The sequence below is a fragment of the Callithrix jacchus genome, chromosome 1, assembly GCF_049354715.1.
Source record: "Callithrix jacchus isolate 240 chromosome 1, calJac240_pri, whole genome shotgun sequence".
Lineage (NCBI taxonomy): Eukaryota > Metazoa > Chordata > Mammalia > Primates > Cebidae > Callithrix > Callithrix jacchus.
The window spans coordinates 219,302,484-219,329,583 of NC_133502.1; the positions used below are offsets into that span (position 1 = coordinate 219,302,484).

General features: G+C 50.1%; 2 protein-coding genes across 10 annotated transcripts; both read left to right on the forward strand.

Annotated features, from left to right (window-relative positions):
• Positions 1-1,303: 1,303 nt before the first annotated feature.
• ACR (acrosin) lies at positions 1,304-8,204 on the forward strand. Its single transcript, XM_035274874.3, has 5 exons — positions 1,304-1,412; positions 2,421-2,624; positions 2,844-3,127; positions 6,873-7,018; positions 7,459-8,204. Exons 1-5 carry the CDS (start codon positions 1,336-1,338, stop codon positions 7,954-7,956), a joined length of 1,209 nt encoding a protein of 402 aa, XP_035130765.2. The 5' UTR covers positions 1,304-1,335; the 3' UTR covers positions 7,957-8,204.
• Positions 8,205-9,622: 1,418 nt separating this feature from the next.
• On the forward strand, positions 9,623-25,416 carry RABL2B (RAB, member of RAS oncogene family like 2B). 9 transcript variants are annotated; one of them, XM_078344653.1, is made up of 10 exons: positions 9,623-9,871; positions 10,033-10,065; positions 11,796-11,960; positions 14,492-14,521; positions 15,665-15,744; positions 16,557-16,636; positions 23,219-23,330; positions 23,678-23,775; positions 24,106-24,189; positions 24,356-25,416. In XM_078344653.1, the coding sequence occupies exons 3-10, from the start codon at positions 11,854-11,856 to the stop codon at positions 24,452-24,454; spliced, it is 690 nt and encodes a 229-aa protein (XP_078200779.1). In that variant the 5' UTR covers positions 9,623-9,871; positions 10,033-10,065; positions 11,796-11,853; the 3' UTR covers positions 24,455-25,416. The 9 variants fall into 9 exon arrangements, with proteins under 9 accessions (XP_078200779.1, XP_078200804.1, XP_008979085.3 ...); XM_078344678.1 differs by lacking the exon at positions 16,557-16,636; XM_008980837.5 differs by lacking the exon at positions 10,033-10,065 and having other exon boundaries at positions 11,734-11,960.
• The last annotated feature ends 1,684 nt before the right edge of the window (positions 25,417-27,100 follow it).

A 27,100-nucleotide genomic window follows, 5' to 3' on the forward strand; every position in this document is an offset into this window, starting at 1 on the left:
AGGGCGTGCCCTGAGCACTCAGGTGGGGGCAGTGAGAACTCCCAACACTCCAGTATGGCTGTAGAAACTTCAGAATATTCATAGAGGTAAAATACAACCTCTTGACATTCAGGTAGAAGATGTGAGACCTCCTGATTTTCAGGTAGAGAAGATGCGACAAGGTGACACTTGGGTGGTGCAGATGAGAATTCTTAACCTGTAGGTGGAAGCAATTGGGACCTCTGGTGCTGCAGTGGAAGAAAAGAGTTGTCATTTTCAAGGAAGGAGATGATTGCTCACTGATACTAGGTAAGATATATGAGACCTACTGGACATTCATTTGAGGATAAGTATGACATTAGTTAGAGAAAATAGAGAAATCAAGATCATCTGACAATCGGAAAACTCAATACTCTGAGAGGTCCTGACACTCAGGTTGGAGACATGGACCTTCTGACACCCACTTAGATTATGGGCAACCTATTGATCCTCAGGCAGTTGAGAACTTACGCTCAGGTAGAAGAAGTAAGGCTTCCCTTGTGCAGGTAGCAATGTGACCTCCTGACACTTGCAGGAGATGTGAAATGTTTTAACATTCGGGCGTTTGCAATGAGCATTTGTCACACTCTTGTAGGTGAGATGCTAGTTCCTGACAATCAGGTAGAAAAAAAAACGATGCTTCACGATAATCAGGTAGCTGTCATGTATAAGAGAAGACACCTTGCTCCACCTTGATCACAGAAAGGAGATCTGGAGACACTCAGATAGGAAACAGGAGACCTTGTGATATTCAGCAATGGACAGGAAGGTGGGCTGTGCAGTCGTAAATTGGGGAGATTCAAAATGGCTCTTGGAAAAGCGTCCTGATAGTACGCACTTGGAATAGGAAAATACAGTTTTCCCCAACAACAATTAAGGACCAATGAATCTGCTGAGCCTGACTCCTCTGAACCACAAACATGTGGCACCATCTCATCACTGAAGGGCTGAGCCGCTCCTCCAGATCTGTGAGTCTGCAGTGGTTACAGTGTGTGTGAGAGACAGACTCTGAATGTGCACAGAGCCGGGGACTTGGATGATATGGGGACCTGACAAGAGTAACTGGGAATGGACATCCTGGTCTTGGGACAGAGGGAGTGGGGCTGCACAGGAGTTCCCCATTGTCCTGCTGGTGGGGGAACCTGTGCAGGAAGTCAGAAAATCTCTTCAGCACAAACCAGTTAAGGCAAAGGGCTGTTACCTGGCCTGACTGTTGGGGGTTTGGGGGGAGGGGTGGGAGGTCACCCTGCTGATTGGCCAGGCGGCCATGGAGCTTTGTGAGGTCACTGGACTTGCAGGTCAGGCAGGGCCAGGAGTATGTTCAAGATGCTGCCAACTGCCATTCTGCTGGCCTTGGCAGTGTCTGCGGTTGCTAAAGATAACGCCACGTGTGAGTAAGTGCCGGGGGACTTTGGTGGGGGAAGGATCTTCTGAGGAGCAGGTCTCACCCTGACTCCCTCTGTCTGGGGCTGGGGAAAGGGAGGCTGGGCTTGGGCCTCAGCAGTTCCTGGGGCTCACAGCTCTAGCCTGGACTGCCTGCTCCCAGAATCATCAGCCTGGAGCTCCCAGACCCCCAGCTTTCATGATTTCCTCCAGAGATGGACCTCTCAGCACTTCAGACTCCTTGTGCCTCTCCCACAACCCCAGGGATTTACCCCACTGCCTTGAAGACATGAAGCCCTGATTTTAGGAGCCCCTGTTCTCCCACAGACAGCCGAGGCGTCCCAACACATGGTTGTTGCCTCCAGGATATTATGTCTTCACACCTCTTATACCCCTACCCCAAGTAGACCCTCTCACTCCAAGGTACCCCACAACGCCAACACCTCCCAAGCTATGTGTAGCTCCTGCCTGTGACACAGTTCCTAGAGCCTCCCTCCACCTCTAGGCCCTCACTGCTCTCAGTGTACCCCCACACCTGTGGTCCACAGTAGCTGCCCCCGGCTACTGTCCCTCCTCCCATCACTGTCAACCCAGTCTGGCAGCCTCAGGACCCCCTTCATCACCGGACTCTTCCCTGAGTCTCCCATCCAAGATTCGTTATAAAGACCTTAGGCCATTACACCCCTCTGTCCCCAGCCCCACACCCTTACCTCTACCCTCCTGTTCTGCCCAGGGATGGGCCATCCCTCAGGGCCCTGTATACAGCCTGTCCTGACTTCCTGTGGCCTCCTGTTTTTCCATCTGTGACTGCACCCACAAGATGTGAGAAATCTTGGCCTCCAGAACCATTTCCTAGAGCCTGCATCTTCCTGCATAGCCCAGGCTGCCCCCACTTTCCCAGACCCTGGAAGCTCTTCCTCACTTCTCCCAACCCCATGTCCCTGCCTCCGCTCAGCTGTGGAGTTACAAGGACATGCTGTGCTCATGCCAGGTTTGAACTGTGCCTGGTCTCTCCCCAGGGGCCCCTGCGGGTTACGGTTCAGGCAGAACCCACACGGTGGTGTCCGTGTCGTCGGCGGGCAGGCTGCACAGCACGGGGCCTGGCCGTGGATGGTCAGCCTCCAGATCTTCATGTACAACAGCTACCGGTACCACACGTGTGGAGGCAGCTTGCTGAATTCACAGTGGGTGCTCACTGCTGCTCACTGCTTCAATGGCAAAACGTATGTGTTGGGATGCACAGAGGGGGGTCTTCAGAACGGCTCTTTTCAGAGAGGGGTGTTCCCCAGGGATGCTGTGCAGAGTCTCCCTGGGACTCTGGGTCAAGTGGCTGTGAGACTCTGGGGGCTGGTCCAGACCTTTGCTAAGGGAAGGCCCCAAGGGTCACTGTCACCAGGCTTTTGTCCAGCCAGTTGTGACCTGGCTAACCTTTGTGCCCACAGTAAAGTGTATGACTGGAGACTGGTTTTCGGAGCAAAGGAAATTACATATGGGAACAATAAGCCAGTAAAGCCACCTCTGCAAGAGAGATATGTGGAGAAAATCATCATTCATGAAAAATACAGCCGTGTGACAGAGGGAAATGACATTGCTCTCTTGAAGATCACGCCTCCCGTTTCGTGCGGGCCCTTCATTGGGCCGGGCTGCCTGCCCCACTTTAAGGCAGGCCTCCCCAGAGGCCCCCAGATCTGCTGGGTGGCTGGCTGGGGATACATAGAAGAGAAAGGTGAGTATGGGACGACCTCCAAGGGAGAGCACTGATGGCCATTCTCCTGGTGGTCTTTGAGGTGCGGTGGTCACGTGTTGACACCCAGCCAAGTGACTTTCATCCTCCTCACGGTACTACAAGTAGAGCCTTCACTGTGGCCTTCCAGGTGACATGGTGGGTGACTCGTCTGGCTCTCTGTGGGGGCGCTGATGGCAGGTGCAGGCAGAACTGCAGCATTGTTTAGAATGGGGTTGAGGCTGTGTCTGTATTTGGCAATGGGACCCAAGCTGCTGGATCCTGGAAACAGGGAGCAATCCTGAAACCACCTTGGGAGAAGAGCTCCAGATAAGGTTATGTGACCACAGGACAGTGCCTCCCACCCTCTGGGCCCCGGTTCCCTCATGTGTAAATGGAAGGGCCGGATCACATGGTCTTCAAGCTGACCATTTTCCAACACCTGCAAATCCAGGGCCCAGTCTTCCTGCTTCCAGGCTGTCTTTATTCCCATCAGCAGCAGCCTCCGGGCCCCTGCTCCCATCCTCCGGCAGTCATAGCACCAAATCCACCCTCTCCATCTGAGTTACCTGACGTTTCCTCTGTAGACTGGAAAGGGGACAGGTGGTGAGTTTGGCTTTCTGTGGGTCACAGGCATTCCGAATTTCAGGCTCCCTGGAGTGTCCAGCGGGTCCCTCTCTGTCCTTAACCAAGCTGTCTCTCTCTTCGCTGGCTCCCAGAAGAGCTCTTGCCCATCCAACTCTCCTTAACACACTTGACTCCAGATGAATTCTCAGTGAGTAGGAGGAATTTCTTCCCTAGCAGACCAGTATCACGGAAAGCCCAGGTGTGACCTAGAACAAGCTGTCATTACCCAGAGGTGTCTGGGTCAGAGGAATCCCGGACACCTCTCCCCACATACTTTGACACCCTAGAGATACTGTTTGTCCCAGAAGCAACAGGCTGCCCCATTAAATGGCAGGAATGGGCAGCAAGGTTTCTGCCGGCAGGACAAGACCCAGCAGGACTTGATCTCTGCATGTGGCCTATACTTCCGACTTTCCGTAGGTTACAGTAAAGATGGAAAAATGTGACTGAAATTAACTTAGCTCTCAATTTCTTCTTTTTCTTGATAATGAATAGATTAGGCTTCTAAATTCAAGGCAATTCAGTCATTTGGGTTTAAAACGCCGCCTTTTTAGGGTAAGAAAAAACAATCATTTCAGGATTCTTCTTTTAACTCTTTATTTCCTTCTCACAGGGAGTGGTCTAAGTTTCTGACAGGTTTGCCACCCACCTGTCCCTCAGGGAAGGGAGTCTCGTCCCAGCTGTCCTTGTTCTCACTGGCCTCAGTTGATAGGTGGCCATCCCCTTCTGGCCTGGTGACAGCCTGTATTCCACCTGCTGATACCCATGGCTCTGCCTTGGCCTCTGTCCAGTCCCCTAGCCTGCCATGCTCTGTCACTTGTCTGATCATGTCCACAGCTCCTGGGGGTTCCTGTGGTGCTGGGAGGCTGATCTCAGGGTCCCCACTGCCATCCTCTGCTGTCCTATTCTATTGCTCAGAAGGATTGTAGTCTCCTAGCTGGACCTTGGATGTCATGCAAAACCTTTTTTATTCTGGAATTCCCATAAACTTAATGGGATAGCTCTGTTTCTGTTTTGTTTTGTTTTTTATTTTTGCAAACACATCCTGTACCCATAAGCCCAAGTCTTAAAGAAACCCCCAGGCTCCAACTCATGTGATTCCTTCAAACATTCTGTGTCCTACCACCTCCTTCAACTCATCTGCTTTGGGGCTTTGCTTCTTTTCTACTGAGATTTAAGTCCCTGCAGACTTGAAAGCATTTGATGTTTAAAGCCAAGGTGTTGGCCCAGTGCGGTGGCTCATGCCTGTAATTTACCCAGCATATTGGGAGGCTGAGGCGAGTGGATCACCTGAGGTCAGGAGTTTGAGACCAGCTTGGCCAACATGGTGAAACACCATCTCTACTAAAAATACAAAACATTAGCTGAATGTGATGGTGGGTGCCTGTAATCTCAGCTGCTCAGGAGACTGAGGCAGGAGAATCACTTGAACCCGGGAGGCGGAGATTGCAGTGAGCTGAGATCACGCCACTGCACTCCAGCCTGCGTGACAAGAGCAAAACTTCATCTAAAAAAAAAAAAAAGCCAAGGAAAACCATTTTTGTTTCAGGACAGCTGGCTCTTCATAATGAAAGCCATGGCCTTCAAGACTATGGGCTCTGCCATAGATTTAAAAAGTCATCTTAATGGCTAGCAAGCCAGGATTGTTGTCGATGTTGTTTCAATGTCACCCCTACCCCGAGGGCAGTGCATGTACAAAACTCTCACTGCTGCTTGGATGGTAAGAAAGGGTAGGGGCTAAGGGGATTAGAAAACATGAAGCCCAGCGAACACTCATTCAGCAGCCGTTGGCCAGGCGCCTGTCGAATGCCTAGCCCTGTGCATGTCACTCATGGGTTTCCCATCTCCCGTCTTGGCCTATGCAGCTATGTTCTGGGTCTGCCCCTACTTCAGTCTGCAGCTGACATCCAGACTCAGCCCCTGGGTTATGGGTGTGGCTGTGGTGAGGGCTGCTGCTGTTGGGGACCCTCCTGTCTGTGGGACCCCTTGAAGAGGAGCAATGCTGGTTGCGTGCGCCATAGCATGGAGTCTTTTATTTTTTTTTGAGATGGAGTCTCACTTTTGTTACCCAGGCTGGAGTGCAATGGCGCGATCTCGGCTCACCGCAACCTCCGCCTCCTGGGTTCAGGCAATTCTCCTGCCTCAGCCTCCTGAGTAGCTGGGATTACAGGCACGCGCCACCATGCCTAGCTAATTTTTTGTATCTTTAGTAGAGACGGGGTTTCACCATTTTGACGAGGATGGTCTCGATCTCTTTACCTCGTGATCCGCCCGTCTCGGCCTCCCAAAGTGCTGGGATTACAGGCTTGAGCCACTGCGCCCGGCCGCATGGAATCTTTCCTAATACAAAGGTCACGGTAGAGTCCAGGGCTGTCAAGGAAGTTCCGCGTCAGGGTTGTTTCAACTGCCCCTGCCCCTGCCAGGCCTGCCCGTGTGTGGAGGCACTGCCCAGGGCTTCTCCTGCAAGCTCCTCAGAACAGATCTGCAGCACATGAGGACGGGCTTATCAGCCCAGCTTCAGCGGGTCGTGTCCACAGCTGAGCTGAGGAGTCCTAATGAGGGACAAGAAGCAGGGAGGGTGGCTTACAGCCAGACTATGGGAGTGGACTGTGTGTCTCAGACTGGAGTCTGGAGAGGAGCCGCTGAGCTGCCAGCTTCCAGCCCCCTCACATCCGTAGTGTGACATAGGTAGGCAGTGCTCCAGCCTTCTGGTCCAAAATGGAGATAATGGGACCATGTGGCTCAGTGAGTGCTTGGTGCACACTAGGTGTTAATGGTAATACCGCAACTAACCTCCATAATCCATCATTAATATGCACACCCACCATCCACCTGCCCATCCTCCATCCACCTTCCATGGGCCTCCATTCTTCCTTCCTCTCCTCTCTCCTCTGGCCTTGATTTGGATATAATCTCCCCACCTCCTCCCATCGCCTCCTGTCTGCTCTTTCTGGTGTAAATCTCTTTCCTTTGGGAGTGTATAAGGAGAGGTAGGGGCATTGACTGGATGGGTTTGAGGTTTAACTGGAGCTTCACAGAGGATGGGGGTCGGTGGTGTGAGGAGGCAGGACTTTCCTCTGTGTCTCTCATGATCACTGACCACTGAGTGGTCTGACTGTAGCCCCCAGGCCATCACCTGTGCTGATGGAGGCGCGTGTGGATCTCATCGACCTGGACTTGTGTAACTCAACCCAGTGGTACAATGGGCGCATTCAGCCAACCAACGTGTGTGCCGGCTACCCTGAAGGCAAGATCGACACCTGCCAGGTAACCTTCCTTCTGGCTCCCAAGCCCCTGAGTCCCTCCAGGACTCTCCAGGCCCCTGAGAACATCTCCTTTTGGATCCCCAAGCTCCACTATCTCCATTCCTCTGCCCAGGGTCCTACTCTAGCGACTGCATCCCCAGTCCCTCTTCCCACACCTACAGTCACAGTGGGGATGAGAGGGGACAGACACCAGCTGCCCGTGCCATGTGCCCCTGTGGGCACATGGGCTTGCTCATCTCACTGCCAGGAAACCCCTGACAATTCACACCCTCCTCACTACCCAAACGAAGCCCTTGACACCACCTTAAAGCACAACCAGTTGTGTTTACGGCAGCAGGAAACCATGTGGCTGTGGAAATTGTCCTCCCAGAGCCTTCTGACCCCTCTGGGCAGGGAAAGAGTGGCTCAAACAGATAGTGACCTCTGTGTCCTTCTGGGCAGGGGGACAGCGGCGGGCCTCTCATGTGCAAAGACAGCGAGGAAAGCGCCTATGTGGTCGTGGGAATCACAAGCTGGGGGGTAGGCTGTGCCCGTGCTAAGCGCCCAGGAATCTACACGGCCACCTGGCCCTATCTGAACTGGATTGCCTCCAAGATCGGTTCTAATGCCCTGCATATGACTCAGCCGCCCACCCCTCCACGCCCCGCCACTCAACCGCCCTCAATTCAACTCTCCTCCTCCCACCCTGTCTCTGTTCACCATCCTTGGTATTTCCAACAGCCCCCTCGACCACCTGCAGCCCAGTCCCGACCCCCTCTTCAGCAACTTCCCTCACCCCCACCTCTACCCTTATTTACCACAAAACCTCCCCAAGGACTTTCTTTTGCAAAGCGCCTACAGCAGCTCATAGAGGCCTTGAAGGGGAAGACCTATTCTGACGCAAACAACTATTACTACACGGAGACCACAGAGCTCCCAGAGCTGACCCTTACCTCCTGATCTGACCCCGTCGTCAACACACCCAGTGAGTCCTTCACTCCCGAGAAAAGGAAAGATGAAATAAATAAACATATGTTTGTAATAAACACACACATATATATATACATACACACACGTTTGTACACATGCATATATACAAAGAGATGCCTTCTGGACTTCTTCCTATCTCCCCTCCCAACCCAACCCAAATTTCCCCTATAAAATCTACCCCCCCTCCTTCACCCTACAATAAAGTGGACTTGCTTGTGCATTAGTGTCAATTGTGTTTTTAAAAAATCTTGATTTTTCAATGCTGGAAAAAGTTGATATGGGGCTGAAGGCCAGGGATGGTCTTTATGTCTTACTTAGGGAAAACGACGAACGGTGAAAATGAAAGAGCCATCTCTGCGTGCGCAAGTCAGAGGGGGTGGGTCGCCAAAACAACAGCTGTGAGTGAGCTGACTGGGAAAGAAGGGGTGTGGGTCCAAGTGTATCAGGAGGCTGTGTTCTCCTGGTGGTGTCCACACCCACAGAGAAGATTCTGCATGAAGGTTGAATCCCCCGGAACACAAAGGCTAAGGAGGCCACTGGCGACCAAAACAAGTGCTTACCACCAAACAGATTTTGCTTGTGTGCTGTTCATTACTTGCCTTATTAGTTCCTGGATTTGAAAAAATTAAAAAAATGTATTCTTTGCTACAGCTTTCCAGGAATTGCGATGGGGAATACCTTTTAGATGCCCCTGAGTGAGCTGTGAATGGCTTCCTTAGGATTTGGGGTTATTTATTATAAGAGCTTTCACTGCAAGGAACAGAAATCAGAGACATTTAAGTGATAAGGATGCAAAGACGTCACACAGAACCAATAAGAAAGGCCAGAAGCAGATACCAGGAATGGTGAGAAACCCGGGCAAGGCACGACCCTGGTCTGCAGTGCTCATGGAGTACCCGCCCCACCCTGCCCCATGCTGGGGGCAACTGTCACCTGGAACTGTTCACATCTATTTGCAAAACCCTGGGAAAGAGATCCTCCAACCTGACCAACATGCTGAAAACCCGTATCTACTAAAAATACAGAAAAATTAGCCGGGTGTGGTGGCGGGCGCCTGTAATCCCAGCTGCTCCGGAGGCTGAGGCAGGAGAATCGCTTGAACCAGGGAGGTAGAAGCTGCAGTGACCGAGATCATGCCACTGCGTGCCCGCCCAGGCCACAAAGACTCCACCTTCAAAAAAAAAAAAAATCCTGATAGGTTCAGGCCAACTACCCACTCTCATAAGAGAGTAAAATTTGACTGCTGATTTAACCCCTTGTGACACTGAAGATGGCAGGTCTCAGAAAGAGAGAAAACCCTGGCTCCTGGCTGAGCAGTGGTTGCAACAAGCTTTCCCTCACATGTGTGTCCACCTAGCTGCTTGTGAGTCAAGCACAAGGTGTTTCTACGCCCTGGTTACTAAGACAGATGGCACCGCGACCTCCGCCTCCCGGGTTCAAGCGATTCCCCTGCCTCAGCCTCCCGAGTTGCTGGGACTACAGGTGCGGGCCACCACGCCAGGTTAAGAACTGCCACTTTCGCACTCAGCCGCATGCGCACTCCCTGCGGCCCTCCCGTCAGGCGCCGCGCTGGGCAGCCCGCGCCGCGGCGGGGGTCCTTCAGGCCTTCGACCGGGCAGCCCTGCTCGGGGTCCTTGTGCGGTTGCGCGGCAGCTGCGAGGACGCTTGTCGAGCCGGAAGTCGAGGGTGCCGCCGCCGCCGCCGCCGCCGCCGCCGCCGCCGCCGCCGCCGCCGCCGCCGCTGCCGCCGCTAGCGGGACGGGCGGGCGGGCGTGGTTCCAGACCACGCAGAGTCCGGGTGGGCTGCGGTGCCTGAGGGGCCGCTGGCCGCGGGTGGGCCGACCTGCAGCGTCCTTGGTCTCTCCAGCCCTCACCTGGGATCGCACGTGAGGGCAAATGGGATCTGGGCGGGAGGGCGTCCCGGTCGGGGGAAATACAGAACGGTGGCTTCGCGAGGCTGTTGTGGGGGGTGGGACGAGCAGCCTGGCGATGCCTGGACATGGTTGGTGCCCAGAAATATTTATCGAAAAATAGCTTGCCCACTTAGATCTCGAGGACAGCGGCAACCAAGTCTTCGCCTGTAAGCAGTGGTTCACGCCTGTAGTCCCAGGGGTATCGAGGAGCGAGGATCGCTTCAGCAGTTGGGGGCTGCAGTGAGCCGTGATCGCACCACTGCACTCCAGCCTGGGCGACAGAGTGAGACCGTGTCTCTAAACGAAAGAAAGAAAGAAAGTCTCCAAGCATGGAGCCATGCAGCCGCATTTGGCTGTATGTTGCTCTCTCTACAGGGTACAGGTGGAAGGGGGCTTACCCTCACCATGCTTACCAAGTATCTGCCACTTCCCAGGGATTGTGCCCCTGGATACATAAGCGGAAGTTCCTGACTATGCAGAAGCAGTAGCTGTGTGGTGGCACAGTCAGTAAAACGTGGGGGCCCTCTTGGTATTTTCTACCCCTGAGCCGTGTGCATACTTCTGTTGTAGCTCTTACCACAGTAGATTCCGCTGTCATTGTGTCTTACATCCTCTGAACCCTGTGCAACGTCTGCTCCTGGTGAATGCTCAGTCAGGTTCACTTCTTGCTGCTGTCTCTCATCATATCATTTCGATGTGCCCGGCTAGCTCAGAGTCTGGACTGTGGTTACATTCTCAGGAATGTTCGTAAGGTCATATTTAGGTGTGAGGAGAGTGGAACAGAGCGAGAGATGATGTTGCACACAGCTTTTGGCACTGGATACCTGGTAAATGTCTTGTGCAAATGGGGAATGTGAGGAGCAGCATTTGGAGTGTGCAGGACTTAAGTATTTGTTTATAACGTATTATTGATGCCTGTGTGCCATACTCTGCTACTCCCAGTCTAGTAGGCAAGTGCATGACGTCTGAGTCTGGCACTGAGGGAAGCAGTCTGGGTGGAGGTTACAGCGGGGTATGATCAGCATTTAGGAGATACTTTAAACTAGTAAAGGTTGAAACACCCCTAGAGAAGGGGGTTAGGGGAATTGCCCGTGTTGAGGGAGGGAGAGCAAGTACAGATTATAGTAGGATGGAAAATGAAGGAGAGGTAAGAGACATGAAGAAGGCAAAGGATCACAAGTGTGGGGCAGGCATCTTTGGCTGTAGAGTCAGTGTCATTTATTCTTGAGAGCTCAGGCTTTTTGGCAGACAGTGTCTTATATCAACTATATGACATGGGCACTGTTTTTTGTCCCTGCTTTACAATTAAGGAAACTTTTGTGTGTTGAACTTGTGAATACAGGTCAGCCACGGTGACTCATCCCCATAATCCCATTACTTTGGGAGGCTGAGGTGAGAAGATCACTTGAGGTCGGGAGTTCAAGACCAGCCTGGCCAATATAGTAAAACCTTGTCTCTACTAAAAATATAAAAATTAGTTGGGTGAGATAGCAGGCACCTGTAATCCTATCTACTGGGGAGGCTGAGGCAGGAGAATCGCTTGAACCGGGGAGGTGGAGGTTGCAGTGAGGCGAGATTGCGCCACTGCATTCCAGCCTGGGTGACAGAGCAAGATCCCATTTCAAAAAAAGAAGAACTTGTAAATACAGAATATTGTCTCTCCAGGTGGGAGTGGGAGGTGTGAACTTAAGCATACCTGCAGTAGGAAAATATTGTAGGGAAAACCACCCTAAGAGAATCTTGTGTGTACAGCATGTGGCAGGCAAGTTGGTGGTGAATGAAGGTTGTGAGTTCTCGGGCCCCTCTCTCATTGGCTCATTGTGTCTCCTGTCCAGGAAGAGGAAGAAATACATTTGGTTGAGGGGACTTATCTCTAACAGCCTCTTGATCTTCCCAGACAAGCCCCCCTGCCCCCTGCCACCCCGGGCCGGACCCCTCTCTACAGCTAGGAGCCAATGGCAGAAGGCAAAACCAAACCCAGTGAGCTGGACCAAGCGAAATATGATGCTGATGACAACGTGAAGATCATCTGCCTGGGAGACAGCGCAGTGGGCAAATCCAAGTATGTTGGGAGATTAGGGAAGAAATACCAGGCCTAGAGAGGGTCTGGGTCATTTAAGAAGTCTTCCACCAGCCTGGCCAACATGGCAAAACCCCATCTACTAAAAATACAAAAATTAACCGGGCATGGTGGCGCACACCTGTAGTGCTAGATACGTGGGAGACTGAGGCAGGAGAATCGCTTGAACCTAGGAGGTGGAGGTTGCAGTGAGCCAGGATCACACCACCGCATTACAGCCTAGGAGACAGAGCATGGCTTCTCAGGGCTGGTGAAGGAGCAGTCTCGGCTGTAGCCCAGATGTTCATGGGAGAACGAGGGGAATCACTTGCACAGTTGTGTGTGTTGCAGGGACAGGGGCAGGTCATAGGGACTGGGGAATTTGAGTATTCCCTCTGAGCCCTGTGAGAAGGTGTGGAGCAGTTGAGGACACCGAGGTATTTGAGTGTTCCCTCTGAGCCCTGTGAGAAGGTGTGGAGCAGTTGAGGACACCGAGGTATTTGAGTGTTCCCTCTGAGCCCTGTGAGAAGGTATGGAGCAGTTGAGGACACCGAGGTATTTGAGTGTTCCCTCTGAGCCCTATGAGAAGGTGTGGAGCAGTTGAGGACATCGAGGTATTTGAGTGTTCCCTCTGAGCCCTTGAGAAGGTGTGGAGCAGTTGAGGACACCGAGGTATTTGAGTGTTCCCTCTGAGCCCTTGAGAAGGTGTGGAGCAGTTGAGGACACCGAGGTATTTGAGTGTTCCCTCTGAGCCCTGTGAGAAGGTATGGAGCAGTTGAGGACATCGAGGTATTTGAGTGTTCCCTCTGAGCCCTGTGAGAAGGTATGGAGCAGTTGAGGACACCGAGGTATTTGAGTGTTCCCTCTGAGCCCTTGAGAAGGTGTGGAGCAGTTGAGGACACCGAGGTATTTGAGTATTCCCTCTGAGCCCTGTGAGAAGGTGTGGAGCAGTTGAGGACACTGAGGTATTTGAGTGTTCTCTCTGAGCCCTGTGAGAAGGTATGGAGCAGTTGAGGACACCGAGGTATTTGAGTGTTCCCTCTGAGCCCTGTGAGAAGGTATGGAGCAGTTGAGGACACCGAGGTATTTGAGTGTTCCCTCTGAGCCCTGTGAGAAGGTGTGGAGCAGTTGAGGACACCGAGGTATTTGAGTGTTCCCTCTGAGCCCTGTGAGAAGGTGTGGAGCAGTTGAGGACACTGAGGTATTTGAGTGTTCCCTCTGAGCCCTTGAGAAGGTGTGGAGCAGTTGAGGACACCGAGGTATTTGAGTGTTCCCTCTGAGCCCTTGAGAAGGTGTGGAGCAGTTGAGGACACTGAGGTATTTGAGTGTTCCCTCTGAGCCCTTGAGAAGGTGTGGAGCAGTTGAGGACACTGAGGTATTTGAGTGTTCCCTCTGAGCCCTTGAGAAGGTGTGGAGCAGTTGAGGACACTGAGGTATTTGAGTGTTCCCTCTGAGCCCTGTGAGAAGGTGTGGAGCAGTTGAGGACACCGAGGTATTTGAGTGTTCCCTCTGAGCCCTGTGAGAAGGTGTGGAGCAGTTGAGGACATTGTGGTGTGTGGGCTGAGGGACTGCAAGGGCAGGGAGTGGGAATGGAAAGAGAAAAGTAGCTATGCAACCGTGACCGATTGTGTAAATGTGGTAAAGATGCTTTCTCGGAGGGACTCTTTGAGATGGAGAAAACTGGGTAGAACCGATGGTTTGCTATAATCATTGTAAAGATTGGTTCCTTTTAATAAGACAGTTGGGGTTGAGGTTAGGGGTTAGGGTTAGGGTTGTTAGGGTTAGGGTAGGGTTAGGGTTAGGGTAGGGGTTAGGGTTAGGGTTAGCGGTTAGGGTTAGGGGTTAGGGTTGGGGTTCTAGTTAGGGTTAGGATTACAGATATGAGCCATATGCCTGGCCAGGAAATGGCTTTTGAACAGAAGGAACAGCCTTCCTAGTCTGTGTTTCCCTGTGCATAACACAAGGGTACTTTGCAGCATTGTGCTGAGATGGAAATAACAGATTTGAGAGCTTCACGTGGACAGTCTGTGGACTCTCAGTGACATGAGCTGTTTTGTTATGACGGGGTGTTGTGCTTATTCCCAGGTTCCAGACTTGACCTGGGAACTGTGTGGCTGTTGTAAAAGCCACCTATGGCTTCCAGGTTGTCGGCTTTAGAGTGATAAAGTTTGGGACGGTGGGCCATGCATGGTGGCTCAAGCCTGTAATCCCAGCACTTTGGGAGGCTGAGGTGGGTGGAGCACCTGAGGTCAGGAGTTCAAGACCAGCCTGACCAACATGGTGAAACTCCATCTCTACTAATAATGCAAAAATTAGCTGGGCGTGGTGGCGCATGCCTATAATCCCAGCTACTCAGGAGGCTGAGGCACAGGAATCGCTTGAACCTGGGAGGCAGAGGTTGTGGTAAGCCCAGATTGCGCCATTGCACTCCAGCCTGGGCAACAAGAGTGAAACTCTCTCACAAAAAAAAAAAAGTTTGGGGGCAATGGGGAGATGGATACGCCATCTGACCACCTTACCTGTTCTGCTTACAGACTCATGGAGCGATTTCTCATGGATGGATTGTATCCTTCAAGGTTTGACATGCCCTTGCTCCTGTGGGTCTTCCCGTGCTCAGGTATCTGTGCCCCACTGCCCACCCCTCTGTATTAGCAGCCCAGGAAGGAGGATTGGGTAAGTGAACGCACAGGTTTTGTTCCGCACGGGTTTCTTGTTCATTGACCCACACGGCATTGCAAATCGCTGCTGTCTGTTTTGAAGGTTACTCGTATTTGGATCTGTCTTATATTAAGAGTGCAGTAGAATGACTAACACTAGTCTGGATGAACTCCCACATCCTCCTCCTCCTCCTCAGTAGCTTCTGACACTGGGCAAGTCATTTAAGCTCTCTAACCTCAAAGCTTGGGCCCCTACTATTGAACAAATCTCTGATATGAATGACCTTTGCAAAATCGGAGCTGCCAGCCCCACCTTCCTCCCATGAATTGTTACATTGTATAGGTTTGCAGTGAGGTCCTCCCTCCAACTGGGAGATTTTTTTAAACAGCTTTCCAAGTGAAGACACTTGTGAGAAGAGCCCCTGGAACCTGCTGCTCCCTGTCCTAACTGCAAAGCTCAGTTGTCTTAAGATCTGAGTATGTCTTACTCCGTACCAAGTGCTTCTGCACACCCAGCCGACCTGTGTCACTTGGTTCTGCTGGTTACAGTGTCCAGCATCTTGGGCCATGGCAGGTGTTATTCCCAGAGTTTAACCCATGTTCTCAGGGTTTAACACATAGGCAGACTCCAAATTGATAGACAGCTTGTGGGGGTTTTTTCTCTGGAATGGTCGTGTTGCTACCAGAGTTAGGGTTTCCTTTCTTGCCTGCAGAAGCTCCATCCATGATGGAGTTGTGACATCCACATTTGTATTTTCCAACTGCATGATGCCATTGATGACATTTGTCTGTAAAATCCTGTTCTGCATTTTACCTCAGACTTCAATGACCAGGACACACTCCCATCCCCTCCCAACCCTCACCCTTCCATGGAGCTTGTACCAGTGATATGTGAAGCTGATCCTCTGCCACATTCCTTTGATTTAAAATCTCAATAATTCCAAAGAGAAGAGGAAGGAGAGGATCCATTTCATCAAACCAAACACCCCTGCTCCCCACTCCTTCCTTACCTCCTGTTTTATTGGTTTTTGTTCCTTAACCTGAATGCAGTCAGCCACAGCAGCTGTCCACATACGCCCTGACCATGTACAAGCACACAGCCACGGTGGATGGCAAGACTATCCTTGTGGGTAAGCAGCACAGGGCCAAGCCATGCTGACCCTCAGGAAGGACGAAATGGGAGAGGAGGGGAGGTGACGGAAGGTTGGTAAAGACAGAGTCCAGAGGAAGAAAATGAGACCCCAGGCGGGGACAAAAGGCCATGGAGGGTGGAAGGAGGCACACAGGGGCCAAGTCCCAGCCCTCTGACCTGGCGTCCAGACCAGCACCGGTGTGTGGGACAGGGTTCAGGAGTAGAAGTCAGGAGGCGTGCTGTGCCTGCCAGAGGGAAAAAGAACAGAAGAGGCCTAAACAAGGCAGTAGTTTTCCTAGCTTCAGGGGTTCCTTTTTAAGCCAGTTTAAACAAATAAAAATGTTGTCAGAACATTATCTCTCACGCAGGGCTTTGACCTGCCGTTGGGTCCTAACCTTCTCCTTGGCCATGCCAACTGTGTCTGTCATCTGTGGTCAGCGCACGTGACAAGTTGGACTGGTTTAGAACTTAGAGGACCCTGCATATCTCACGGGAAACAGGGGAACCTATCTTCTTCCTCCTTGGGCTCCCGGTTTGTGTTGTCATTACTCCTGGCCCCCGATTCACTGTCCTCCCATACACACAGGTGAACACCTCTCGCAGCACACTCAGGTGCACTGTGTCTTGAAGACACACAGGTAGAGCTGCGTAGTCTCTACCCTGTGCTCCCCGTGTACACTCACACACTCATGCTGTGGCTTGTGTCACATGTGTATTTGGCACAGCAACTTGCACAGAAGTGCACCGGGCATGTGGGTCTCTCTGACCTCTAGCCCCCAACAGGCAGTCAGAGCTGTGTTCACATTGCAGACTTTTGGGACACGGCAGGCCAGGAGCGGTTCCAGAGCATGCACGCCTCCTACTACTACAAGGCCCACGCCTGCATCATGGTATGAAACCCGGGGAAGGTGGACAAAGGCACTGGGCACATCTGGCCTGAGGGTTGAGGGGCCTAGAAGCCCTTGGCCCTCTAAACCAAGTCTCGGTGCTGTGTGACAGGGGCTCAAGGCCACCCGGGGATGCTTCAAACCATACCTGCTCCCTGGAGCTTCTTAGTGAGAAGGTGCCAGGTGAGCTCTCTGCAAGTGGGGATGGGTAAAGAAAAGGTGGAACAGCAAGCTCAAGGCTTCAACACCAGGTGTGGCATCCAAGAGGCAAAGGCGTCCCTAAGAGAGGGTCAAAGTCTCTCTCCGACAGACCCACCCTGTCAAACAAGCTCCCGAGGCCTCCCTCCACTGTTGCCCGCTGCTGTTCCCTAGGGACACATGCTGGCACCAAGTAGATGCTATGGGTACCAGAGAACCTTCCCTCCCAGGCCAGCCCCTTGCCTCCCTCCCAGCCTCTCATTTGTTGTCTAGGATGCAGTCTCAGGGTTCCCACCCCAGTGGCCAGGGAGTGGTAAGTGCCTGAAGCACAGCGTGGGAAGGGCTAAGAAAGGGAAACCGAGTTCTGTAAACCTGTGTCCTATAGAAGTTCCGACCATGAATTTCCTGCCTTGGTTCTCAGGCCACCACTTTTAGATGCTGAAAAAGAGCATATTTTTCTTTTGGGATACTTAAAAAACATTTTCATGGCTGGGCACAGTGGCTCACACCTATAATCCCAGCACTTCACCTGAGGTCAGGAGTTTGAGACCAGCCTGGCCAACATGGTGAAACCTAGTCTCTAATAAAAATGCAAAAAATTAGCAGGACGTGGTGGTAGATGCCTGTCATCTCAGCTTCTTAGAAAACTGAGGCAGGAGAATCACTTGAACCCAGGAGGTGGAGGTTGCAGTAAGCTGAGATCACACCATTGCACTCCAGCCTGAGCAACAAGAGTGAAACTCAGTCTCCACACTTGTCTTAGCCAAATGGCCGAGAAGCAATGCGAAACTCTGTCTCAAAAAAAAAAAAAAGCATTTTCATGAATATCAGCCATCTGTAATGCAGGAAGTAACAGGCTAGTCTTCTGAATTATTAACTCTATCAATTGTCACCAAGTGAAAACCTCAGTCACTAAAACTTTTTAGAATAGCATTCAAGGTCTTCCTTTAACACAAAACCCCAAAACTTGGTGGTACAGAACAACCGTTTTCTGATGTCTCAGGAATCCATAAATGTCTGAAGTCTCAGCTGAGAAAACTCCAGGCCTGGGTTCCAGTCTGAAACCGCCTGGGATATCTCCCCACACAGGCTGGCACTTGGCTGGGCCACCAGCAGGTTCTGCTCCGCGTGTCTCTTTATGTACCAGTCTGAAACCGCCTGGGATATCTCCCCACACACACTGGCACTTGGCTGGACCACCAGCAGGTTCTGCTCTGCATGTCTCTTTATGCACCAGTCTGAAACCGCCTGGGATATCTCCCCACACACACTGGCACTTGGCTGGGCCACCAGCAGGTTCTGCTCCGCGTGTCTCTTTATGTACCAGTCTGAAACCGCCTGGGATATCTCCCCACACACGCTGGCACTTGGCTGGGCCACCAGCAGGTTCTGCTCTGCATGTCTCTTTATGCACCAGTCTGAAACCGCCTGGGATATCTCCCCACACACACTGGCACTTGGCTGGGCCACCAGCAGGTTCTGCTCCGCGTGTCTCTTTACGCACTTTGTCAGTTGGGCTGATTTGGGCCTGCTCACAGAATGGCAGCCAAGATATCAGGATCAAGCTTTTTTTTTTTTTTTAACTGCAATAATTTTACTTTTTTTAATTAACAATTTGGGAATATAAAAAATGATAAGGCATTTTAAATGGTCACACAAAACAAATCTACATTAGGGCATGGGGACAATGAAAAAAACTAATGATGTAATTAACAACTAGAGTGAATAGCATAAGAGGCCAGAAAATAAAATCACACCAGTATAATTTAAACTATAACATAAATGGTTTTTCTAGTTTGAGTCTATACGATTCACTGCAAGGTATTTCCTATAAGAGAGAAGTGCAAACTTAAGTAAAATCAATATATCGTAAAGATGATCTAATATACTAGTTATCATTTTTATATGAAGAAATTCAAACAAAATTATTAAGGTTGAGTGAGTAGCCCACACAGGTCTAGATCACACTGTTGACTTGTGGTCCAAAGAACTTCCCACCAAATTACATTGACCTGTTAATCAAAACCAGACTGTAAACTTCAAACTGAGGGTTTCCTTATCCTACAGTTGTTTAGTATTCAGTTGATGACACAGTACAGAAGATGTGACTCTTATAAAAATAAACCCTTAGAAAATTAGCAAGAAGGAGTCACTCAACACTAATGAACAAGTTATGGTTACAACAGTTTTGCTTTGACAAACTTCATTTGTTTTAATAAATTATTTTCTAATTATTTTGGCACATCCATGCATTTAACTGAAGGGCATAACATCAACAATTGGTAAACACTAACCAAACTACAGAGGGGTAAATGTCAGGACTTCCCTAGGTTTCTGGAAAATGAAATGATGCTAGTACTGCCATGTTCCTCTTAACTCCTTCCTAGGGGATGTACCCATTAGAGGTTTTACCATGGCGCCCTGAGAATTTAGACTGCTAAAGTACTCATCAATCTACACTAGAAGATGTTTTTTTTTTTTGATACAGAGTCTCACTCTCTTTCCAGGCGCCAGCAGGCTGGAGTGCAGTGGTGCGATCTCTGCTCTCTGCAACTTCCACCTCCCTGGTTAAGCAATTCTCCTGCCTCAGCCTCCCAAGTAGCTGGGACTACAGGTGTGCCACCACTTCCAGCTAATTTTTGTATTTTTTAGTAGAGATGGGGTTTCACCATGTTGGCCAGGATGGTCTCGATCTCCCGACCTCGTGAGGGTCAAACATTTACAGAGAACCTGGTTGGACTTGTATTTCCTTTTATGGCCTAGCCCTGCAAGTTACATGGCATCCTCTGGCCATAATCACAGAGTGAAGAAACAGACATCTCTCAGTGGGGAGTCAGGGTCACATGATGAAAAGAGCAAATGGGATGGACAAGTTGCCAGCATTGTTGGTATATGTGAATACAGTCTGCCATGGCGCTCCATAGCATTTAGACACCCGTCCTTCTAGCCCTACCTCCCACTTAGTGATTGTCTGCAAGTATGCACAGCCTTACCTTGGCACTGAGAGGGATGCATGACTGAACAGGTGTCATCTCATCTGTGAGAAGCAATAGCAGAGGGGATCCAGAAGGAGCTGCTCTGTTCTGCTCATTGTCACCTGCTCCTCTGCACACCTTCCTTCATGCTCTTCCCTCAGCCTCTCCCCAGCTCACACCCCTTTACTCGAAAAGCCGCTCATTTTTTAGGCCCTGCTTAAATGCTACCACCTCCGCGCAGCTTCCTCTGATGTTTGTCATTAGAATTACTCTTTCCTGTGTGCTCCTGCACCACTGATCACTTCCACAACTTGGATTCTGTCTGTGATGTGCATGTGCGAAGTGCCGGAGGTGCCAAGGTGGAAAGACATGAGGGCTGCCCCCAGGAAGCACAGTGTGTGGAGGGCACAGTACAGATACCAGTGGTGGATCTTCACCAGAGGACAGTAAGGATTCTTCCCTTCTGGCCTTTTGCAAATGGTAAAGGAAGGAGGTCATCTCCTGATTCCCCCCACTGTTCCTTATGAACAAAATCCTTTGAAAATGTCCAGGTTTTAACTCTCATACTGTTAAGGTACTAAACAAAAGAGGATGACAGGGTGAGGCAAATGGGAGCAGTATAGTGCAGAAGTGACACTCAAGAGCAGAGGAGCTTGGTTCTAGCCAGTTTGGTTTCACGTCTGCTCTGGCATTTGGTATTTTGAGCTCACCTCTCTTTTTCTCTCAGAGTGACTGCCTCCTACTTCTGATGCCTCTCCATGGGCTTCCCCCATACCCTCTTCTGAAGGCCTGGGCTGTCTCTCCTGCCACCATCCCTGTGTCTGCAGGTGCCTGCCACCAGCCCCAGTCTGCTGCTTGGGGCCTGGCAGGTAGAAAGCACTCACCTTCTGACCACACGGGGCTGAGGGTCAGAGATGGAGCCAGGGCTCTATCCTCCACCTTGAAATCTTGAGATGGGGATACTCCTCGTTCTAGCCAGCTCCTTCTCAGCTCTCAAAACAAAGAAAGGATGCTCAGGAAACCAGCCTTGAACAAAAGGCATCTGAGCCTGGTGTGAAGTAGGTTCCAGAAGTTTCATTACAGACACCCTTTATAAGGAGTCCTCATTGGGAATTCAAGACAACCTGGTGATTCGCTGAGTCCAGATAGACTTCCTGTTGCCTTTTTAGGTGTGACGGCTGCTGACCCTCTACACAGGGCGAGCCTCTAGCCTTGAGCTTGAACCGTGTTGTCTGCACAAATAGCTGGTGATTTAGAAGTCAGGTCAGCTGTGCCAGCAGCTACAGGGTGGTGGTTGTAACTTTACTGACTGTTGTACTAGGGCAGTTTGGGTGTGACACTTTTGAGGAACTCCTGTGAAGGGCACGAGGGGTCACTGTAGCAGCAGCTCAGAAGTTGTCTTGAAGAGTTCTGCCCCTAGAGCTGGTTTGTAGTGGTCATCTTTCTTGCTGCTATTTTTAAAGAGGTAAAAACAGGCTGGACGTGGTGGCTTACACCTTTAATGCCAGGACTTTGGGAGGCCGAGGAGTGCAGATCACCTCAGGTCAGGAGTTCAAGACCAGCTTGGCCAACATGGTGAAACCCTGTCTCCACTAAAAATACAAAAATTAGCCGGGCATGGTGGTGCATACCTATGATCCCAGCTACTTGGGAAGATGAGACGGGAGATTTGCTTGAACCCAGGAGGCAGAGGTTGGTGGCAGTGAGCCGAGATAGTGCCACTGCACTCCAGCCTGAGCAACAGAGCGAGGCTATGTCTCAAAAAAAAAAAAAAAAAAAAAAAATTAAAAACAAAATAGGTAAAAACAATGAATTATAAAAAGACAAAAGTATGAGCTACAAATAATAAAAAATAAAAATTACTTTTAAAAAGTTTTAAGAGGCCAGGCAAAATGGCTTATTCCTGTAATCCCAGAAATTTGAGAGGCCAAGGCAGGAGGATTACTTGAGCCCAGGAGTTCAAGACCAGTCCGGGCAATAGAATGAGACCTCATCTCTACAAAAAAAAATAAATAAATAAAATTAGCCAGGCATGGTGGGATGCACCTGTAGTCCCAGCTACTCAGGAGGTTGTGGTAGGGGAGGATCACCTGAGCCCAGGAGGTTGAGGTGGCAGTAAGCCAAGATTGTGCCACTGCACTCCAGCCTGGGTGACAGTAAGATCCCATCTCAAAAAACAAAATTAAAAACAGAACAAAAAAGTAAAGAAAAGCTTAAAAGTAAATTGGCCAGGTGCAGTAGCTCATGCCTGCAATCCCAGTACTTTGGGAGGCCTAGGTGGGCAGATCACTTGAGGTCAGGAGTTCGAGACCAGCCTGGCCAACATGGCAAAACCCTGTCGCTACTAAGAAGACAAAAATTAGCCAGGCCTGGTGGCTTGTATCTGTAATCTCAGCTACTCGGGAGGCTGAGGCAGGAGGATTGCTTGAACCTGGGAGGCAAAGGTTGCAGTGAGCAGAGATCATGCTGTTGCAGTCCAGTCTGAGTAAGAGTGAAGTTCCGTCTTAAAGTCAATCAAGGCTGGTTGTGGTGGCTCACGCCTGTAATCCCAGCAGTTTTGGAGGCTAAGGTGGGAGGATCCCTTGAGCCCAAGAGTTTGAGGTTGCAGTGACCTGTGACTGAGTTACTGCACTTTAGCCTGGGCACACAGAGTGAAACCCTGTCTTTCACAAATAAATAAATAGATAAACGTAATCAATAGCGACTAAAGGAAAACTCTAGAAACATTTACAATTATTACAAAGGAACTTTAAAACAGTTTAAACAATAAACATAAAAGTAGACTAAAAACGTTTTTACAAATTCTAACAGACTATCAATTGGTAAATTGATTCAATTTGTGATTGTTAAAATTGGTGAATAAGATTAGATGAAAAAGGAGTAAGTTTTTTATTTATATATTTTTTCTTTTTTTGAGATGGCTGTCACTCTTGTTGCCCAGGCTGGAGTACAATGGCATGATCTGGGCTCACTGCAACCTCCGCCTCCCAAGTTCAAGCGATTCTCCTGCCTCAGCCTCCCAAGTAGCTAGGATTACAGGCACCCGCCACCACGCCTGGCTAATTTTTAATATTTTTAGTAGAGACATAGTTTCACCATGTTGGCAAGGCTGGTCTTGAACTCCTGACCTCAGGTGATCCACCAGCCTCAGCCTCCCAAAGTGCTGGGATTACAGGCGTGGCCACCGTGCCAGGCCAAGAATAAGATTTCTAAAAGCATTTTTGCATCTGGAGGCTCCAGGGGGCTTCCCTGAGAAAGGGCAGCCTCTGTGGTCAGAGAGCCTGCAATTCAGCGCATTCTGGTGACCGCAGCATGTGCTCATGCTCGTCTGCTTGGGTGTGTGAGTCTCCTGGAGATGGGGTGCAGAAACATTGACATACCTGAGCTATCTTTCTTCCTCTGCTCTTTGCAGGTGTTTGATGTACAGAGGAAAGTCACCTATAAGAACCTGAGCACCTGGTATACAGAGCTTCGGGAGTTCAGGCCAGAGATCCCATGCATCGTGGTGGCCAATAAAATTGACGGTGGGGCCAGCCCTGCACCTGGGTGTCAGCAATTCATGGGGGGCCTGCCATTATGCATTTCCTCCTCCACTCCTGGGGCAGGCAACCTTCAGTGATTTGTCCTCCCTCCCATGATAAGATACAACCCTTGGTGGCTTGCATACTTCCCACCTTATGAAGAAGCCCGCTGAGCCAACCTGCCCTCTTTCCAAGACACAGATCCCTGTTAACTGAACCCTTTCTAGGACATGTTTCCCGATCCATCCTACGTATCACACTTTCTAGAATGAAGGCCTCCAGTGGCCCACCCTCCAAACTCTCTTCCCCTCCCTTGATGGACAGACCAATGTCATGCCTTCTCTCTACAGCAGACATAAACGTGACCCAAAAAAGCTTCAATTTTGCCAAGAAGTTCTCCCTGCCCCTGTATTTCGTCTCAGCTGCTGATGGTACCAATGTTGTGAAGGTACGGGCTCACTGGTGGTTTGCTGGCAAGGTCAGGGCCCTAGGTGGCAAAGGGAAGCTGTGAAGAGAAGCGCTTGCTGCAGGTGTGATGGAGAGAATGGGGACAGTGCATGGCTATGTGCAGCAAGGAAGGGAGAAGCTGATGGACCTGGACTTGATGAGGCAGAAGTCCATTGAGCGTGCATAAGTCAGGGTGATGGGGAGGGGCAAATCAATGGGTAAGGTTGCTGATTTTAGGCATGGAGTATTGTGTAGTCTCACAGTGGTACCAGTGGGGTGGACTGGGCAGAGTCCAAGACACTCCCATCCACCATGTCTACCTCACCCCCAGCTCTTCAATGATGCAATTCGATTAGCTGTGTCTTACAAACAGAACTCTCAGGACTTCATGGATGAGATCTTTCAGGAGCTTGAGGTAGGTCAGGTCCACATTTCGGGTGGGATAGAAGAAATGACTTCTCTTCGGGGGTAGGTATTACTACCCAATATAGTGGTTCTCGCCTAATTTTGCCCCACTAAATGTATCAGAGCTGCCGTTGAGAAAAAGCAGGGCCAGGCCTCACCTGTGACCTTGTTCACAGAACTTCGAGTTGGAGCAAAAAGAGGAGGATGCGCCAGACCAGGAGCAGAGAAGCAGCATCGAGACCCCATCAGAGGAGGCAGCCTCTTCCCACAGCTGAAGGGCTGGGGCTAGGGGTGGGTGGAGCTCTTTCAACAAACCATTTCCTTCAGCAACTCTCCAGCTCTGAATGGAGAAACTCTCTAGGCCATCCCATCCCATTAGCCTCCCACATTCAAGGCCCTTGATACAGGGATGCGGTCAGTACCAGCAAACTCTGGACTGGTGGAAAGTCCACACCAGATCTCATTGAAGCAGAATTAGGGATCAGTATCATTCACACCTTTCCCACCCACCTCCCCCAAAGCTAGACAGTGAAGAGAATCAGAAAACATGATTGTATGTCACTTTAATAAAGCAAATTCAGGTGGATTTTTTTTTTCTTTGCAAAGCTGACCTCTGGGACAATTCCTTGTGCTTCTGCCAAGGTAATGATTGCCCCTTATCCCCAATCCCCAGCTGAATCTGTGAGACCCCACCCTTTCCATGTGTGGTCTCCCACCCTTTTTCCTCTTCAGTTTCCCAATCATCTGTGTTTTAATAAAATATGTTTGAGCAGATAGCTATTCATTCCAGAGTTTTGTGTACCTGCTCTGTTTCAGGAGCTCTTCTAGGGAAAGCTGAGATCACAGGAACGGGTTTTCCATTAGCATTAAGTAAAAGCAGGTGACAGGTTCAACTATAGTTAGGGATACTCAAGCGTTATTGTTGGCAAAATCCAGTCATTACAGCCACACTGCGAGGTACATCCATTTGGACTACAAGAAGATATTAAAGTCCCTATTTCAGCGTAAAGAGGCTGTCTTTTTTTTTTTCCTTTTCAGTAATAGTTTGTACCTTGTGCCTTCCGTGGGAGGCGCAGGACTGCAAGAGAAGAGCTAGTAGATAGCCTGTTCACCCCTCTCTGGTACTTGTGGCTTGCTAGTATGACTTTATGATAATCTCAGGCATCATTTGCATTGTGTTTATTAATAGGATTTTGTTTTTATTTTCCTTTCTTACAATAAAGGCTGAATTACATGACCATTGAGTAAATGTGTGTTTTGTGGCTCCGAAATATGTACCAGGCAAAAAGACAAAAGAACCTGCAAATCAGCCTTATCGGTGAGGGGTGGCTGCCTTGACCTGTTGCAGGGTAACCCATGTGAACTCTCAGTTCACTATAGTAGAGGCCATTTCAGTGGAATTTAGTGTTTTCAAAAGAACAAGTAATTTGGGAGCTCAAAAACAAGCACATTTCCCCTTTAAATCAGCAGTACTTAGATGTTTAACATGTTTGACCTGATCAAGGGTTTCCAGGCATGTATAGCCTGATGAGGTGATATTTATAAAAATTTAATTACTATAAATGACTAGTAAGTATTTAAAAAAAAATACAACCGCCCTGCTGAGATAGAATTTACATACCATAAAGTTCACCATCGTATTGGTTTTATGGAACTATTTTGTGTCAGGCTCCTTAGAAGCTGACCCTGAGAAGGCCATTGTTCCAATGACTTATTAGGGGCATTCTCAGAAGAGTGAGTGTGGCAGGAGGGAAGAAGCTCAGCAAGGTTGTGGTCTCAGCTGGAGGCTGGCTTTACCATCCCACTCCCTGTCCCAGAGAAGCTCTGGAGGGCAAATTGGCCCCACGGAGTTAGTCCTACCTCAAGACCAGAGTCCTTTTGTGCCCTTCAGTCAAGGGTGTGAGGTGGAAGGGGACCTTCTGTTTCAGTAAGGTCTATTGTCGGGGGAAAAGGGCAACTGTGCGCTTAATTTGTCAACACTCAAAGCAAGTTGAGGATGATTGTTTACCCAGGGTGCCGGCAACAGCCACAAGCCACCCATGCATACATTGCTCAGATCCACCTGCTTTTTATAGAGCATTCCATCCAGGCAGAGCTGCTCCATGTTTCTAACTGGCCACCAGTTCTGGGGGAATGCACAAGAGAAGGGTCAATGGGAAACGACAAACCATAGCCCCTGCTATTGTAGTTGGACTCCATGCAGAGACGGATTCTTGCCATCTCTCATCTTCTGGTTAGCACTTTTGCTGGTCTAGGTTTGCCTGGTGGATTGATCCTGCTCCTCTTGCTTAAGGGGTCTGAGCCCCTGCTTACCATGCCTTTATGAGGCAGTAGGTGTTACACTTACACAGTTACAGCTAGACATGCAAGTACCAAGCAGTAGCATGGATCACCTGAGTACCAAATACATTGCTCCCGCCTGTTATTATTTGGCAACGTCCCGCCACAACCCTGAGCAATAGGGTCCTGCGGTGTCCTCAGATGCCAGCAGGGGGCATGCCACCACTACACTGTGAGCAAGATGGCCCCACAGTGTCCCAAGGAGCCAGCAGAGGGCGTGCCACCACTACACTGTGAGCAAGAGGGTCCTACAGTGTCCCAAGGAGCCAGCAGAGGGCGTGCCACCACTACACTGTGAGCAAGATGGCCCCACAGTGTCCCAAGGAGCCAGCAGAGGGCGTGCCACCACTACACTGTGAGCAAGATGGCCCCACAGTGTCCCAAGGAGCCAGCAGAGGGCGTGCCACCACTACACTGTGAGCAAGAGGGCCCCACAGTGTCCCAACTGACGGCAGTAGTGTAAGTTACTACTTACTAGTACAAATAAGCAGATATTTGAAAAAAATAACAATTTTTAAAATAAAGTTTTGTTTAAAATTAGTTTAGATTCACACAGAAATTGGGAAAAAAATGCAGATTTC

What these genes read in the sequence shown, in the direction of transcription:
- ACR (XM_035274874.3), top strand. Translation starts at nt 1,336, where the DNA reads ATGTTCAAGATGCTGCCAACTGCCATTCTGCTGGCCTTGGCAGTGTCT. An exon ending in CACTGCTTCAATGGCAAAAC is followed by an intron (nt 2,625 to 2,843) that starts GTATGTGTTGGG and finishes TTGTGCCCACAG; the next exon opens with TAAAGTGTATGACTGGAGAC. An exon ending in GGGATACATAGAAGAGAAAG is followed by an intron (nt 3,128 to 6,872) that starts GTGAGTATGGGA and finishes GTCTGACTGTAG; the next exon opens with CCCCCAGGCCATCACCTGTG.
- RABL2B (XM_078344653.1), top strand. Translation starts at nt 11,854, where the DNA reads ATGGCAGAAGGCAAAACCAAACCCAGTGAGCTGGACCAAGCGAAATAT. An exon ending in AGCGCAGTGGGCAAATCCAA is followed by an intron (nt 11,961 to 14,491) that starts GTATGTTGGGAG and finishes TTCTGCTTACAG; the next exon opens with ACTCATGGAGCGATTTCTCA. An exon ending in AGATCTTTCAGGAGCTTGAG is followed by an intron (nt 24,190 to 24,355) that starts GTAGGTCAGGTC and finishes CCTTGTTCACAG; the next exon opens with AACTTCGAGTTGGAGCAAAA.